Genomic DNA, 18,402 nt, shown 5'->3' with positions numbered 1-18,402 from the left:
ATGAGGCTGTGCGGTTCTGGGTGGGCTTCTGAATTCTGAGTTCTAACTTGATTGCACTGTGGTCTGAGAGACTGTTTGTTATGGTTTCCGTTCTTTTGCATTTGCTGAGGAGTGATTTACTTCCAATTATGTGGTCAATTTTAGAGTAGGTGTGATGTGGTGCTGAGAAGAATGTATATTCTGTGGATTTGGGGTAGAGAGTTCTGCAAATGTCTATTAGGTTTGCTTGGTCCAGGTCTGAGTTCAAGTCCTGGATATCCTTGTTAATTTTCTGTCTCGTTGATCTGTCTTAATATTGACAATGGGTGTTGAAGTCTCCCACTATTATTGTGTGGGAGTCTAGGTCTCTTTGTAAGTCTTTAAGAACTTGCCTTATGTATCTAGGTGCTCCTGTATTAGGTGCATATATATTTAGGATCGTTAGCTCTTCTTGTTGCATTGATCCTTTTACCATTATGTAATGTCCTTCTTTGTCTCTTTTGATCTTTGTTGCTTTAAAGTCTATTTTATCAGAGATGAGAATTGCAACTCCTGCTTTTTTTTGTTCTCCATTTGCTTGGTAAATCTTCCTCCATCCCTTTATTTTGAGCCTTTGTGTATCCTTGCTTGTGAGGTGGGTTTCCTGGATACAGCACACTGATGGGTTTTGGCTTTTTATCCAATTTGCCAATCTGTGTCTTTTGATTGGGGCATTTAGTCCATTTACATTTAGGGTTAATATTGTTATGTGTGAATTTGATCCTGTCATTTTGATGCTAGCTGGCTGTTTTTCCCATTGGTTGATGCAGATTCTTCATTGTGTTGATGCTCTTTACCATTTCGTGCATTTTTGGAGTGGCTGGTACTTCTTGTTTTTTTCTATGTGTAGTGCCTCCTTCAGGAGCTCTTGTAAAGCTGGTCTGGTGGTGATGAAATCTCTGAGTGCTTGCTTGTTCTCAAAGGATTTTATTTTTCCTTCACTTATGAAGCTTAGTTTGGCTGGATATGAAATTCTGGGTTGAAAGTTCTTTTCTTTAAGGATGTTGAATATCGGCCCCCACTCTCTTCTGGCTTGTAGGGTTTCTGCTGAGAGGTCTGCTGTAAGTCTGATGGGCTTCCCTTTGTGGGTAACCCGACCTTTCTCTCTGGCTGCCCTTAGTATTTTCTCCTTCATTTCAACCCTGGCGAATCTGATGATTATGTGCCTTGGGGTTGCTCTTCTAGAGGAATATCTTTGTGGTGTTCTCTGTATTTCCTGGACTTGAGTATTGGCCTGCCTTGCTAGGTTTAGGAAGTTTTCCTGGATGATATCCTGAAGAGTATTTTCCAGCTTGGATGCATTCTCTTCGTCACATTCAGGTACACCTATCAAACGTAGATTAGGTCTTTTCACATAGTCCCATATTTCTTGTTGACTCTGTTCATTCCTTTTTACCCTGTTTTCTCTAATCTTGCCTTCTCGTTTTATTTCATTGAGTTGATCTTCGACCTCTGATATCCTTTCTTCTGCTTGGTCAATTCGGCTGTTGAAACTTGTGCATGCTTCGCGAAGTTCTCGTGTTGTGTTTTTCAGCTCCATCAATTCGCTCATATTCCTCTCTAAGTTGTCCATTCTCGTTAACATTTCGTCAAGTCTTTTTTCAAGGTTCTTAGTTTCTTTGCATTGGGTTAGAACATGTTCTTTTAGCTCACGGAAGTTTCTTATTATCCACTTTCTGAAAGCTGATTCTGTCATTTCATCACGCTCATTCTCCATCCAGTCTTGTTCCCTTGCTGGTGAGGAGTTGTGCTCCCTTGTAGGAGGAGAGGTGTTCTGGTTTTGGGTGTTTTCATCCTTTTTGCGCTGGTTTCTTCCCATCTTTGTGGATTTATCCACCTATCGACTTTGTAGTTGCTGTCTTTCTGATTTTGGTAATTTTAAGTCTGTAGTAGCTGAACTCATAAACCCCCTTTTCTTCCCCCTAGGTGGTCTGTCACAGGGAATTAGGGCGTTATGATTTTCCACTGTTTCAATGGTTTTCCCTGCCCACGAGGTGGCAGCCTAGTCACACTCAGCCTGCAGAGGCTTCGTTGAGCTGCTGTGGGCAAATTGTCCTGGGAACTGCAGGGTGTTTCCCGGTGGGTGACGCCCCTCCTCCACAGAGCTGGACCGTCCCGTGTTCAGCCGTGTTTCCGGAGGCTTCCTCTTTGCCCAGGAAACTCTTGGGTTGAGTCCCTGCCTCAGCTCCCCTTGCTGGCCCAGAGGGGATCTGGTCTCGCTCACTCTGCACAAGGGGCCGCTGCTCCCTGCCTCGGGTGCAGGCAGAGCAGCCGCGCCAGTCCAACCAGCGGCGCTGGCAACCCGTGGAGCTTCGCCACCTGTGAATCTCCTGGTCTGTGGGCAGTAAAAATCCACTGCCCTGTGAGCCGCTGCATCAGCCAAAGCAGCGGCTCTGAGATTCGTGGCGCGCCCTTGCCCGGGAGTGTCCTGTCTTGAATCCCTGCTTCAGCTCCCCTTGCTGGCTCAGAGGTGATTCAGTCTCTCTCGCTCCGTACGTGGATCCGCCGCCCCCCACCTCAGGGCGTAGGCCGAGCGGCGCGCCGCTCCGCTCAAACCAGCGGCGCTGGTGACCTGTGCGGCTCCTGCTCCTGTTAATCCCCTGGTCTGTGGTCAGTAAAAATCTGTCTGGAAATGCGGCGTCCACTCACCCTCTGCGCCTTCTTTCGGAGCTGCGATCCCGACTTCCTCCTAATCGGCCATCTTGAAAAAGGATCAAGAATTTTTTTTTTTTTTTGACAGAATCTCGCTTTGTCGCCAGGCTAGAGTGCAGCAGCGCAATTTTAGCTCAATGCAACCTCCGCCTCCTGGATTCAAGTGATTCTCCTGCCTCAGCCTCCCAAGTAGCTGGGACTACAGGTGCATGCCACCACACCCAGCTAATTTTTGTATTGTTAGTAGAGACGGGGTTTCACTATGTTTGCCAGGGTGGTCTGGATCTCCTGACCTCGTGATCCACCCACCTCAGCCTCCCAAAGTGCTGGGATTACAGGCGTGAGCCACCACGCCCGGTCTCAGGAATCTTGGCTGTAGTCACAAGGTTCCTGGGGTTCAAGCCACTGCAATCTGACCTCAGAGCTCATGCTCAAGCACTGCACTGTTTTACCTTCTGCGGCCCCCATGTCTGCTTACAAAACGATAAGGGTACTTTAAAAGTTCACTCTAATACAATTTCTACCTGTGCACTTCACTTTGGAGTAAGTGTATATGTGGTGACATTGCTGGTTATCTACCCAGCATCCATCCCTTATCCTGAAATACACCAAAAACATCACAAACAAACAAAACAACAACAACTGGGAATCAAAAACCAAAACACCCTCGAACTGCACCAATGCTTCATACTCTGACCAAAAAAAATATCCTGGGCAGAAGTGTAAAACACAAAATCAAATGATGGGAAAATGCAGAACAAACAGCATTCTTATTAATATAAAAATATTTATATTACTGAACTAGTAACAGGTGATGACGTTCTCACCTGTTACTGTGGAACCACATAGCTGATTTGTTAAATCTAGTCCATGCCAGCTTCCAAAAGCCAAAATTTTAGTTAGTCTCATTCTTTGACGCCTAATCAAAATTTTCTACAAGATCTGGAGCATCCTCCTCCTCCTCATCAATGTCTTCCGGTTTTGGTGCTTTACTGTCCAAGACTTGCCGTGGGAACTGTTCAGCTAACTTCCTAAGGATTGTTAAGCTGTCAGCACTGAACTGACTTAACATTCCAGGAAGCATTTCTGTGACTGGTTTGGCTTCTGCATGACCAGTAATTGCAAAGGTGTTAGCAGAAATGGAAGCTTGGACTTCAGGATTGCTGAAATGAATAACTGTCCCGTCATCTTTAATCATGTTCACCTCTTCAATACCAGCTGAATTATTCACAGCCAGTTTTTTTAGAGAACTCTGAAGCTTTTTGTCATCAGCTGTAGCTGTTCTGTATACCACCTTCTTTCTGAGAGCTGTACCCTTACTCACTATCCAGACCTGAGCCTGAAGTTTGGCTAACTTTTCTTGATTCATGCTGTTGGTAAATCTGAAGCAGGGAGGGTCCTCCAACACCAGCATATGACAAGAGCAAGATGGCTGCCTCCTGTCCCCCTTTCTTAACTCCTCACCTCTCTGTCTCTATGTCTATCTCTGTCTTTCAGGGAGGGTCCTCCAACACCAGCATATGACAAGAGCAAGATTGTTTTGTTTTATCCTCTAGATTGTAAGCACTGTGTGGACAGCAGGGACCATACCTTGTCCATTCTTGTATCCTCAGGGTCTAGCATAGTAGGTGTACTCAATAAATAACTGTTAAATACATGAAGGAATGAATGAATCAGCAAGAGAGTAAATAAACAAACTGTTAGTGATGCGATATTGATGAACTACTACCCGTATGTACATTGGTATGATCTCTTATTCTTTAAGAACAGAGATTCAGATGCCATATATAGGTGAAGGGGAGGAAGGCAGCAAATCACACTGCCACGCATGCACATATGCAACAACCTTGCATGTTTTTCACATGTACCCCAAAACCTAAAATGCAATAAAAAAAAAAAAAAAGAACAGGGATTCAGGTATTTATTAGGTTTTCTTATTACAACAATGTGGCATCAAGGTCCTGATTAGATAGGATCACAGGGCATGTTGAACCTGATTCTTTTTTATCTTTATTTATTTATTTTTTTGAGACAGAATCTCACTCTGTCACCCAGGCTGGAGTGCAGTGGTGTGATCTCAGCTCACTGCAATGTCTGCCTCCCAGATTCAAGCAATTCTCCTGCCTCAGCCTCTCAAGTAGCTGGGACTACAAGTGTGTGATACCACACCTGGTTAATTTTTGTATTTTTAGTAGAGATGGAGTTTTACCACCGTGGCCCAGCTGGTCTCAAATTCCTGACCTCACGTGATCTGCCTACCTCAGCCTCCAAAAGTGCTGGGATTACAGATGTGAGTCACCATGCCCAGCTTCTGATTCTTTGATCACGGTTTTTTGGTGTTGATGTTTTTCTTCCAACAGAGATGCTATAGTGGGAATCTCAGTTAAGTTTTCTGAAAGTGCTACGTAGATCTCTGAACTTTGTCAAGCATAAGACCTCGTCTTTATTGTTTATCTGTTTATAACAAATTGTATTATTGGGATTCCAGGAAAAGCATTTTGGTGGAGTTTTCTGTTTGTTTTTTGCAGAGAGAAAGCAGTTTTCTATTTACTATTTCCACTTGAAGCTTCTGCAAGACTGTTTTTGTTTTTGACAACAAGCATGAGAAACTGCTGGTCGTCAAGGAGATAGGATCATTACTGCAGTCTGAGAGTTGAAAACATCCAGATGTGTCACATTACTAATTAATCTGCTGCATTATTTTTCCATCTTATCTTCAAACACTGTCTCTTGCTACCCTGGTTATTAACAGGTAGCATAATTTATTCCTCAGAGGCCCTCAGAGTGACATAATTGTATTTTTAAAAACAGATGTACAAAACAAGGCAGGCAAGTATCAGATGTTTTATAAAACCAGAGCCTATTTACAAAGTTAACTCATTTAATGGTGATTTACAACTTAACATGTAACTTATGTGACATTAAAAAAAGATCTATGAGATAGAAATTAATGTGTCTTGATGCTTTTTCAGGGTTTTTTTTTTTTTTTGAGGCAGGGTCTAATTCTGTCACCCAGGCTAGAGTGCAGTGGCATAAACATGGCTCACTGTAGCCTTGATGTCTTCGGCTCAACTGTTCCTCCCATCTCAGCCTCCCGGGTAGCCGGGACAACAGGAATGTGCCACCCCACCTGGCTAATTTGTGTATTTGTTTGGAAGAGACGGGTTTCACCAAGTTGCTCAGGCCGGTCTCAAAGCCCTGGTCTGAAAATATCCTGCTACCTCAGCTTCCAAAGTCCTAGGACTACAAGCGTGAGCCACCATGACTGGCCTTCTATTTGGTTTTGAGGTTTTGTTTTGTTTCTTTGTTTTGTTTTGAGACAGTCTCGCTCTGTCACCCAGTCTGGAGTGCAGTGGTGCAATCTCAGTTCACTGGAACCTCGACCTCCCGGGTTCAAGCGATTCTCTGGTCTCAGCCTCCCTAGTAGCTGGGATTACAGGCCCCCGCCACCATGCCCAGCTAATTTTTGTATTTTTAGTAGAGATGGGGTTTCACTATGTTGGCCAGGCTGGTCTCAAACTCCTGACCTCAAATGATCCGACCGCCTTGGCCTCCTAAAGTGCAGGGATTACAGGTGTGAGTCACTACCCCCAGCCTGGGTTTTTTTTGTGTTTTTTTTTTTTTAACAAAACGAACCATAACTTTTCCACAGTATATTCATTGTTCCCATTTCCTCTCCTTTCAATCTCTCTTGAACATCCTCCAGTCAGGCTTTCGTTCCTGTATCTTCACCAAAACTGCTCTTGTCCTAAGTCCCTAACAACCTCCATGTAGCCAAATCCCGTGGTCACTTCGGTCCACATGAAAGACTTTCTTTCTGTGGCCTCTGGACTCCTCTTCCATCTCATTGATTATTTATTAGTTTTGATTTAACTTTTTATTTTGGAATAATTTAAGACTCACAAGAAGTTGCAAAAATACTATAGAGAGGTCCTATACACCCTTTCCCAGCTTTCCTGTAAAGATAGCTTTTGACATAACCATAGTATATAATCAAAAGCAGTAAACTGACATTGTCACAATACGCAATGAAACTGCAGAACTGGCCAGACATGGTGGCTCATGCCTGTAATCCCAGCACTTTGGGAGGCCAAGGCAAGCAGATCACTTGAGGTCAGGTGTTCGAGATCAGCTTGGCCAACATGGTGAAATACTGTTGTTAAGACAGAGTCTCCCTCTGTCGCCCAGTCTGGAGTGCAGTGGTGCAATCTCTACTAAAAATACAAAAATTAGCCAGGCATGGTGAGGCAAACACCTGTTATCCTAGTTACTTGGGAGGCTGAGGCATGAGAATCACTTGAACCTGGGAGGTGGAGGTTGCTGTAAGCTGAGATCATGCCACTGCACTCCAGACTGGGTGACAGAGACACTGTTTCAAAAAAAAAAAAAAAAAAAAGAATGAAAGCAAAGAAACTGCAGAACAGAATGAACTTAATGAAACTATAGAACTATAGAACTGGTGGATTTCACCAGTTTTTACATATGTTTACTTTGAAGAGAGAGTGCATAGTATAGATGCATGTAACTACCACCACAATCAGGACACAGAACTAGTCCATTGCTGCAAAGAAATTTCCTTCTGCTAACCCTTTATAATTATATCCTACCCCTAGCCCCTGCCAACCATTAATCTTTTCTCATCATTAAAATTTTGTCATTTCAAGAGTGTCATATAAATTGAATATTTTGAGAAACACAGCAAATTGCCTTTTTTCACTCTGCATAATAACATGAGAAAACATGAGAAAAAACATAATTCAAGTTGTTATGTGTATCAGTAATACTTTCCTTGTTCAGCCTGAGTAGTAGTCCACTGTACAGATGTACCAGTTTACCTATTTTCCCATTAAAGGACATTTGGCTTGTTCACAGTTTCTGGCTATTACAGATAAAGCCACTATGAACATTACTTATGGGTAATACATCGTTTTCCTCTGGCTGCTTTCAAGAATTTTTCCTTTGTCATTACTTTTCAGACATTTGATTATGATGTGTCTGACTATTGATTCCTTTAGGTCTAGCCTGTTAGGATTTGATCAGCTTCCTGAATTTTTAGGTTTATGACTTTTACTAAATTTTATTATTGACCCATAGGTCCCTGAGGCTCTGTTCATTATTTTCCAGTCTATTTTACCTCTTATTCATAATGGGTAATTCCTATTGATCTATTTGAGTTCACTGGTCCTTTCCTCTGTCATCTCCATTCTGTTATTGAGCCCATCAAGTGAGTTATTTCAGTTATTGTATTGTATAGCTCTATATTCCTATTTGGTTCATTTTTATATATTTTATTTATTTGCTGAGGCTTTCTATTTTTTCATTAGTTTCAAGAATGCTCGTGACTGCTTGTTGGAGCACTTTCATGACAGTTGCTTCAAAATTACTGTCAAATAATTCCAACCCCTGTATCATCTCAGTGTTGGCAAGTGTTGGTTGTCTTTTCTCATTCAAGCTGAGATTCTCATAATTCTTGGTATGATGGGTCATTTTTATTACATCCTAGACAGTTTGAGTATTATTTTATAAGACTCTAGTTCTTATTCAAATCTATTATAGCAGGCAGTCCACCTGCTTAGTTTAAGAACACGTATCTTGGCCTATGTATTAGTCCGTGGGTAATTTATAAAGAAAAGGAGGTTTAATGGACTCACAGTTCCACGTGGCTGGGGAGGCCTCCCAATCATGGCAGAAGGCAAAAGGCACATCTTACATGGCAGTGGGCAGGAGAGAATGGCAGCCAAGCAAAAGGGTAAACTCCTTATAAAACCGTCAGGTCAGCTGGGCATGGTGGCTCACACCTGTAATCCCGGCACTTTGGGAGGCTGAGGCAGGTGGATCACGAGGTCAGGAGATCGAGACCATCCTGGCTAACACGATGAAACCCCGTCTCTACTAAAAATACAAAAAATTAGCCGGGTGTGGTGGTGTGTGCCTGTAGTCCCAGCTACTCTGGAGACTGAGGCAGGAGAATCGCTTGAACCCAGGAAGCAGAGGTTGCAGTGGCCCGAGATCACACCACTGCACTCCAGCCTGGGCGACAGAGGGAACTCCATCTCAAGACAAAACAAAACAAAACACCTGTCAGATCTTGTGAGACTTATTCACTACCGTAAGAACAGTATGGGAGAAACTGACCCCATGATTCAATTATCTCCCATCGGGCCCCTCCTACAATACATGGGAGTTATGGGAGCTACAATTCAAGATGAGATTTCGGTGGGGACACAGCCAAACCGTATCAGCCTACTTTTGTGGACTGTGGTCCAAATACACATTTAGTTTTCAAAGGCTTTGCAGTACTGTTTTGGTCTACTCATGTGTGTGCTACCCACAGGTCAATCTGAAATCTGGGTAATGTTCCAGACCAGTGTTCAGTTGTGAAGCTTTTTGCTGTGTTATTTCTAGTCAGTATCACACGTAAGTTGTTCAGAGGCCTGCCCAGGATTTCATACACAGATTTTAAAGATCACTTTCTTTAGCTCCCTTTTCTCAGTAATTCTCTCTCAGTAACTCTCTAGTTGGGAGGGAGAGGAGCATGGCTTTACTTGTGGTGTTCACCTGGAATAAGGCAGGTATAATCAAAATGTTTCTGTCCTGCTGAGCCACGTTTTTCCTGACTTTTTGGCAAAGGAAAGTAGGTTTATCTGGTCTGTGCTCACTGACATTTCTGGAATGTGGGCTTCTCCAGGGAGCAGGCTATCGTATGTGGGAAACAAAACAAAACAAATAAACAGGAAAGTCACCACTGGATCGTTTCTTAATTCTCAAGGTTTCCAATTATTCTGCCTTTTGTCTCCGCATTTCAGAGTCTTCTGATGGGTGCTTCATCAATTTTGTCCAGGTGTTTTGTATGTTTGTTTTGTTTCTGTTTCCTTTTCTTTTCTTTTCTTTTTTTTTTTTTTTGAGACAGAGTCTTGCTCTGTTGCCCAGGCTGGAGTGCACTGGTGCAACCTGGGCTCACTGCAACCTCTGCCTCCCGGGTTCAAGCAACTCTCTGCCTCAGCTTCCCAAGTAGCTGGGATTACAGGTGCCCACCACCACACCAGGCTATTTTTTTGTGTTTTTAGTAGAGACGGGGTTTCACCATCTTGGCCAGGCTGGTCTTGAACTCCTGACCCTGTGATCCACCCGCCTCGGCCTCCCAAAGTGCTGGGATTACAGGTGTGAACCATCATGCCCGGCCTTCTTTTTGTTTTTTCAGATAGGGTCTCACTCTGTCGCCCAGGCTGGAGTGCAGTGGCACAATCTTGGCTCACTGTGACCCCCACCCCGAGGGCTCAAGAGATTCTCCTGCCTCAGCCTCCTGAGTAGCTGGGACTACAGGCACATGCTACCATGCCCAGCTAATTTTTGTACTTTTTGTAGGGCTGGGGTTTTGCCATGTTGCCCAGGCTAGTCTCAAACTCTTGAGCTCAAATGAGCCACCTGCCTCAATCTCCCAAAGAGCTGGGATTACAGGTGTGAGCCACTCCCATTTTTTTTTTTTTTTGAGACAGAGTCTCGCTGTGTCCCCCAGGCTGGACTGCAGTGGTGTGATCTCGGCTCAGTGCAATCTCCACCTCCCAGGTTGAAGCGATTCTCCTGCCTCCACCTCCAAATAGCTTGGACTACAGGCACATGGCACCACACCTGACTAATCTTTTGTATTTTTAGTAGAGATGGGATTTCACCGTGTTAGCCAGAATGATTACGATCACCTGACCTCGTGATCTGCCTGCCTCGGCCTTCCAAAATGCTGGGATTACAGGCGAGAGCCACCGTTCCCAGTCGCCACTCCCATTTTTTAAATTATTGGGAGTGATAGATTGGAACATTCCACCCTATCACTTCCATCAGTTTGAAAAAAACCCAGAGAGCCAGTCTAGGTTTTTGGTTTTGGTCCTTCTTCATATTCCCCATGGCTCTCTCTTGAGACCTCTATTTTTTTCTGTAGCTATATTCATCTCTAGCTAGTCTCATCAAATCCTGTGACTTTAATTGCCATCATAAGTAGCTCTCAAATAAATATCTTCAGATATGACCACTCTCGCTAACCCCAGACTCACATATTCAACCACCTTAGTTGACAAGTAGACACCTCAAACTAAACACTTACAGAACCAAATTCAGCTTTTCTGTCCAAACTTGCTCCTTCTTCATTCTTTCTCATCTCAGTAAATAGAAACCTTATTCTGCCAGGTGCTTAGATTATCTTTGATTCCTCTTTTTTTCTCATACCCCAATCTAATCCATCAGGACTTCTTGTTGGCATTACCTTCAAAATGAAACCAAAATCCAACCACTTCTCATCATTTCCACAGTTACCTTCCTGTTCCACCCTAATATCAACTTTGACTTGAATTAGTGGAACAGCGCACACTAACTGGTTGCCCTGCTTTCTTTCTTGCCTTCCCCATATGCTGGTCTTCTCATCAAAGCAAGTGTTTTATGTGCAAATCAGATCATGTCACGCCTCTGTTAAAAAATTCCTGAGTCAAACTCAGAGTCCTTGTCATTCTCTTCCCTGATTTGATGCTGGTACTCCTCTGCCTTCATCTCCTACCAGTCCTTGTTTTGCCGACTGCGCTCTATTCACACTGGCTTTTGTGCTGTTCTTAGACTATGTCAAACATTTCCTACCTTTCAGTGTCGATATTTGCTGTCTCTTCTACCTGGAATGCACTTGTTCCAGATAGCCAAATAGCCTGGTCACTCATTGCCCTCAGGTTTCTGCTCAAATGACTCCTTATCAGAAAGGCTGTCCCTGATCATTCCTTCCAAAATAGTACCCTTACTTGTCTCTCTTTCTTTGCCCTCATTTATTTTTCTCCTTAGCATTTGTCCCAGTTATCTACTGTTGCTTACCAAGCCATCCCAAAACTTAGTAGGTTAAAACAACAACCATTTTACTCACAATTTTGTGGGATAGGTGTTCGGGCATCCTGAGGCTGGGAACAGTGGCTCACACATGTAATTACAGCAGTCTGGGAGGGACAAGACGGGGGGATCACCTGAGGTCAGGAGTTTGAGACCAGCATGGCCAACATGGCGAAACCCTGTCTTTACTAAAAATACAAAAATTAGCAAGGAGTGGTGGTGGGCACCTATAATCCCAGGCAATAAATTGTATAAAATTTAACAAGCTATCTTAAATGAGGCACCTTAGAAAGAATTCCTAGTAATTCCAAAAGAAAAAAAATCCAAAAAGAAAAAGCTATGTTGGGAAATGTGGTATCTGCATTGTCTCAAAACGTAAGCTGGTAATTCTCTTTAATAGTCCAAAAGATTTTAAAATTGGGTTGTTTTCAGAATATAATGCTCATTTGGTTACAAATTCTCATTTTGATTCATTGAGTTGATTAAGATTTTCACGTTTATTATACACACACCCAGAAGCATGAGCTTATTTCACATATCCAGTAACATCTCTTACATCTCTACAACTACAGAACTTAGTAGTTTCTCAACAAAATCTGTTCTCTGTAAGCTCAAAACAGTGTCTACAATTGAAAGTTTACTACACACTCATTTGTAAGAAAAAGCTTAGATGTCGGTGTCCAGTATTATATTTCTCAATGCATTTACTCAGCCAATGGGCAAAAGAAGAAGAAGAAAAAAAAACCAGGACACACCCACTTATCTAAAAGAAGGATTAACATGAGAAATCCCAACTAACCCAGATATCATGTTAATAAATGTTAACTGTAAAACAATTTATTGTGAAACGATGAGTCATACATAGGCAACCAAGACTACTATAAATAAAAAACAAAGGCATTTTATGTAATTTAGATGTAGCCTGGGTTCAGAAGAAAAAACTAAAATAAAAACATAATATACAGCTTTCTCTGTGGCAGACAGTTCAAGCTAAAAGAACATTGTTAGTGATCTTTTAAAAACCGCCTATCAAACTTTAAATGGCAGGTGCGATCTTCTTGTGAAATAGACAGCACAGTACTTTCTTCCCCTACATTATAAAATACTGCCATCGAGTATGACTAAGAGAGAATGTACTGCGTGACCCAAGAAGGGTGTGTATGAGAAGTAGGGGCAGAAAGATGGGGCTGAGAAAAACTGCAAAAAGCTTTCAATTTCTTAACTCTGACTCTTCGAGACCAGAGCTTACCTGAATACATTCTCTTGGGGATTGGAAATCACGCAGAAAGTTCTATGACTCCAAAACGTCAATACGTTTACTATAAAGTATTCTTGGGTAAAGATGTGTTGCCTTAAGCAAGGAGGTAACTGTTCATAATACTCATTTGAAAAACCCCTTATTTTGTTTGGGCGCAATAACTGGTAAGTCTATCAAAGTATTTTAGTAGGCACAAATGAAGAACTATATACAAAGAGGAACTATTATGAAATATATGACCAAGTGTGTTTTGTGTAAGACTAATGGACGTTTTCAAAGTTTTTTGGTTTCTGGCTATATACAAAAGTGAAAATAAGGACGTTTTCATTCATTTAAACCAACAGTAAAATACTACCTGGTTTATGCCGCTTATTTTCACCTTACAGTCTTAATACACATTCCAAGACTGATTCGATAGTCATTATTTCTTTCGGATAACTGGAAGAGGAGGGAGAATAAAAGCATACATTAAACAGTCCACTCAGTAATTGAGAAAATTCAGCAGTGAAATATATCATGAGGCACGAAAGAGATTTACCGGGGAGGGCAGACAAAAGAGAAAACAGCCACAGCACATTAAGCCCCGGAAGAGATGAGAATCAGTCCCATATACATAACTCGACGACTGAACAAAACCCCGCCTGGCGCTGCCAGTGGGTGAAACCAGGTGCTGTGCGATACAGGGCGTTCCCGGCTCTTTCCCTCTCTAGAACTGATCATCCCCGACAGGAAGTCAGAGCAAGGCAGGGTTCGGAACCCGAGAAAGCTCCCGGGTGGGTCTGTCTAACAAGACAACAAACTCTAAGACTCCTTCCGGAGCTCCACAACCCTCCAGGCGCCCTCGCTAGCGCTGTACTTGACGCCCCCGAGTCCCAAAAAGTCGTGCACCCGGACTTCAGCTACCCGTGTTCAACAGAGTGCGGCAGCGGTAGGGTCGGCCCCCTCAGTGGTCCCGGGCCATAAGGGACCCTGGCGGAGCGGCTCAGGAAGGCCGAGACGGCGGCTACACGACTTTCACTACCTTCTCGCGCTGATCCCAGCTGTACTGCTTTGGCCGCTCCTCCTCGTTCTCGGGCCGCGACTCCCTGTCAGCCTTCCGTCTCTTGGAGAAGAAGCAGCCCATGGTCCCAACCCGCGGGGCTCGCTGGCCGGCTCACTCGCTCAGGCACCTCCTGGAGTGTGGCGTGAACCCTGGACACCCGGCTCCGCAGCGCTCCCGACAACGCCCCGCGGAACCACCCAACAGTCCGTAGCCTCTGTTTGCCCACCAGGCCCCGCACCCCTTCCCCTTTTTCGTCGCCCGGACGACCCAGCCCAGCCAATGAACGTTCAGCGCCTCTTGAGCCAATTAAAGCCTCTCAAGTAGTCCTGCGCAGCCTATGGAGAGAGGCCGACGTACTCACACACCAATCCACGCCTGGCTTCTCCATTAGCCCCAAGCGGTGGGGCGGGCCGGTTCTAGCGCAAGCACGGCCAACCCCGCCCTTGGCCCCGCCCCTCCTGGGACTTGGTGGGCTCTCCTGCTGGTGGGAGGCCAGGCTCGGCATCCGCGTTTTTTTGCCCCTGGTTCATAAATTTGCAAGTTCAAGGCGCGGGAGCGGTCTCTAGTCGAACATTAGATTTATCTTATGATGAAAGTTGTGAGGGAACAGAAATTCCTGCGGACACAAAAAGACCCTGAAATTTGTATTCCTAAATCCTCTTCTCCCCTTATCACCCTTCCTACCACCCTCTCATTGCCTGGCCAGGTTCACTCCCTCAATAACTGTACCCCATAACCTCCCAATCCTCTTCTGTGCTTTTTATCTTTTCTTTCTTTCTTTCTCTCTCTCTTTCTTTCTTTCTTTCCTTTCGTCTTTCTTTGACAGGGCCTCGCTGTGTCACTCAGGCTGCAGTGCCACAGTCAACTCATTGCAACCTTGAAACCTTGACTTCCTGGGCTCAAGCGATCCTCCTGCCTCAGCCTCCCTGCTGAGTAGCTGGAACTACAAGCAAGCACCACCAGCTATATATATATATATATATATAGTACTTTTGTAGTAATGGGATCTTGCTATGTCGCCCAGGCTGATCTTGAACTTCTGGGCTCAAGCGATCATCCTGCCTCAGCCTCTCAAAGTGCTGGGATTACAGGCAGGAGCCACAGCACCTGGCCACCTTCTGTGTTTTCTTAAGACTTTCACATATGGTTCTAAAATTGCACAGGTACTTAGTAAAATAGTTAATTGTGTATCATTTCCCTATACGAATTGTCACTTTCCTGAGAAAGTAATTACATACTTTGGTTCATAGGTTCATGCCTGCTGGGACTACAGGCATGAACACCTGCGCTCAGCCCAAAAGTGCATCCACTTTAAGACATACTGTAAAGTATGTAATTCTCATAGTAATTGAGAAAATTCAGCAGTGAAATATATCATTACAGGTTCACGCCTGTAATCCCAGCACTTTGGGAGGCCAAGGCAGGCGGATCACAAGGTCAAGAGATCGAGACCAGCCTGACCAACATGGCAAAAACCCATCTCTAATGAAAACACAAAAATTAGCCGGGCATGTTGGTGTATGCCTGTAGTCCCAGCCACTCGGGGAGGCTGAGGCAGAAGAATTGCTTGAACCCAGGAGCCGGAGGTTGCAGTGAGCCAAGATCGCACCACTGCACTCCAGCCTGGGTGACGGAGGGAGACTGTCTCAAAAAAAAGGGGGAGGAGTGGATGTACCTTTGAATCCCCGACACCTGGCCCAATTCCATACTAGATGCTCATTGCAACGTTTATTAAGTGAATGAATGAATGAATGCGTGGGTGTTAGTGAAGGAAGCATTTATAAAGTTTCCCCCATTCCTTCCCAAAGAAACTGACAGAACTGTGGGGGTGGGAGGCATGTGGATTTATGGTAAAGGAGTTCTCCTCATGGAGTTTATAGCCTCATTGAGGACATAAGCATTGCATATGAGCAATCAGATCTGTTCTAAGCAAATGGCGCAGGGTTTGTGAGAATATATTTAAAAATACACCCACCAAATATTTACATTTGTTATACGTGGGTTGAATTTTACTGCAATACACATGCATTGCCTATGTAATAGAAAAGAAAGGTAAGTCAGTTTCTCTAAGAAACAGTATTTTGACATCTCAGTACGACGTCAAATGCTGATCACTTGAGGTTCAAATTTGGTTATGTTTTAAATTTCCCACACTTATTCACATCTAGTTTGTATCCTAAATGAGCCTCCGACTTCTTTTTTTTTTTTTTTTTTTTTTTTTTTTTGAGATAGAGTCTCGATCTGTCACCCAGGCTGGAGTGCAATGGCACGATCTCCACTCACTGCAACCTCTGCCTCCCAGGTTCAAGCGATCCTCCTGCCTCAGCCTCCTGTAGCTGGGGCTACAGGTGCACGCCACCATGCCTGGCTTATTTTTGTATTTTTAGTAGAGACGGGGTTTCACCACATTGGCCAGGCTGGTCTTGAACTCCTGACCTCAGGTGATCTGCCCGCCTCAGCCTCCCAAAGTACTGGGATTACACGGGTGAGCCACTGTGCCCGGCCGACTTAATTTGAACATGAAGAATGTTCCCCTTTTTATTTCCTGTCCTTTATTGCACAATTGGGAAGAAAAGTACATGTGCTTAAGTATTAGAAATTACTGCAAATTTAAGTTCCAGATCTTAGGCAATAGAGTCTTTACCCAGCGCACACATTTTCTCCTTCAGAGTGAGATGAAGTTTTATGTGAAGATGTTTTTGGATAAGATCCTCATTAGATATTTTATAATCACAGATAAAATTTATAAAATAATCTATGATTATAAAATATCCATGACCAGATATAACTATGTAACTGTGACCACCACGTAGTGTAACAGAGGAAGCAGAGATCCAGAGAGGTGAAGGGATGAATTTGTGGTCGCGATGAGAGTGGCTGAGCGGGAACTGGAAAAACCCAGAGCCTGTGTTTCCCAGTGCCTCCTCCTGCCTTAAGTTTGTTCCTCTCTCATTCATTTGAAATAAAGAAGTATCTGCTTTTGCCTTCTGATGCCTCTGGGAACTCTGTCCCACAGTGATGCTATTCCTTTTCATCAATAAACAATATAACAAACGAATTTTAGAGAAACAGCCTCTGAAACTCTCACTATTTTGAAGTATTCATTAATGAGAAAAGCTCAAACCCACAATAAAACCTATATCCAACAGTGATCTTTTCAGGGACCCTTAAAAGTGAAGATAAAGTCCCCTTTCTGTCCATTCCCATATCACCATCACTCTTTTTAATTTTATCCTCACTTTTTCTTTTTTTGAGAAAGTCTCACTCTGTCGCCAGGTGCCAGGCTGGAGTGCAGTGGTGCAATCTCGGCTCACTGCAACCTCCGCCTCCTGGGTTCAAGCAATTCTCCTGCCTCAGCCTCCCAATTAGCTGGGGCTACGCGCCACCACGCCCAGCTAATTTTTGTATTTTAGTAGAGACGGAGTTTCACTATGTTGGCCAGGATGGTCTCGATCTCTTGACCTCGTGATCCGCCGCCTTGGCCTCCCAAATCGCTGGGATTACAGGCGTGAGCCACCGTGCCCGGCCAAGAAAATTAAATTAAATGTTAAGAACCGGAAACTAGAAAGCTAATGAACAGAGCTAGTACTAGTGCTGTCTCATCCTTTTTCTTTCTCTGTTATTCTTTCATTTTTTCTTCCCCCTCTCTTTTTCACCTGCCCCCATGAATTCTCATCACTACTTATTTTTGCAAACCAGCTCTCTACTTACTCATCAGCATTTACATGACTGACAACAGCTATCCCACCCTGATTCCTCATGGCCTTTCTGTCCAAGGGCATGCTAGTCTCAAACTCTCAAAGGAGATAATCATATCACTCACCTAAGGAAATACTTCACATCAAGTGAAGGAGGAGTGTTTCTGTCACTAGTCACTACATTGGCTCTGGATTGGTGTGCACCCCAGTCACATTGCTGCAGCTGCAGGCATGAATTCCAAACATGTGTGTTACTGATATGGGTGGGAAGCAGGTCCTGAAAAGGGAACTCTAACTCTGCAGAGTTTAGGTAGAAGTTGGTTGCTTCTTCTGCCTGTATTCCTCCTGCTGTTTATACTCTTGTGACTTCTTTTCTATAGAAGGCTGCCCTTCATGTTCAGCTTAATGTATATATTCATCTATATTTAAATGTTGAGTTGTGGTTTACACCTGGCCACAAGCTCCAGAGATGGCTCTGGGTCCCCTGAGTCTTAACCACAGAAGTGTTACTTCTCAGAAGACAGTCCTGGCCGGGCGCTGTGGCTCATGCCTGTAATCCCAGCATTTTGGGAGACTGAGGCGGGTGGATCACTTGAGGTCAGGAGTTTGAGACCAGCCTGGCCAACGTGGTGAAATGACTAAACATACTAAAAATGCAAAAATTAGCCAGGCGTGGTGACGCACCCCTGTAATCCAGCCACTCGGGAGGCTGAGGTGGGAGAATTGCTTAAACCCGGGAGGCAGAGGCTGCTGTGAGCCTAGATCGTGCCACTGCACTCCAGCCTGGGCGACAGAATGAGACCCTCCTCTCAAATAAATAAATAAATAAATAAATAAATAAATAAATAAATAAGAGGACAGTCCTAAAGCAGTGTATC

At 43.9% G+C, this 18,402-nt stretch overlaps 1 protein-coding gene across 1 annotated transcript; it reads right to left on the bottom strand.

The window, feature by feature from the left end:
• Positions 1-1,066: 1,066 nt before the first annotated feature.
• LOC135269902 (transcription factor BTF3 homolog 4-like) lies at positions 1,067-4,200 on the bottom strand. Its single transcript, XM_064364396.1, has one exon. The coding sequence runs from the start codon at positions 4,082-4,084 to the stop codon at positions 3,590-3,592; it is 495 nt and encodes a 164-aa protein (XP_064220466.1). The 5' UTR covers positions 4,085-4,200; the 3' UTR covers positions 1,067-3,589.
• Between the last annotated feature and the right edge of the window lie 14,202 nt (positions 4,201-18,402).

This window comes from Aotus nancymaae, unplaced genomic scaffold (assembly GCF_030222135.1).
Source record: "Aotus nancymaae isolate 86718 unplaced genomic scaffold, 86718_ANA_hifiasm-v0.15.2.pri h1tg000058l, whole genome shotgun sequence".
Taxonomy (NCBI): Eukaryota; Metazoa; Chordata; class Mammalia; order Primates; family Aotidae; genus Aotus; species Aotus nancymaae.
This window is presented reverse-complemented; position numbering and strand designations above follow the sequence as displayed.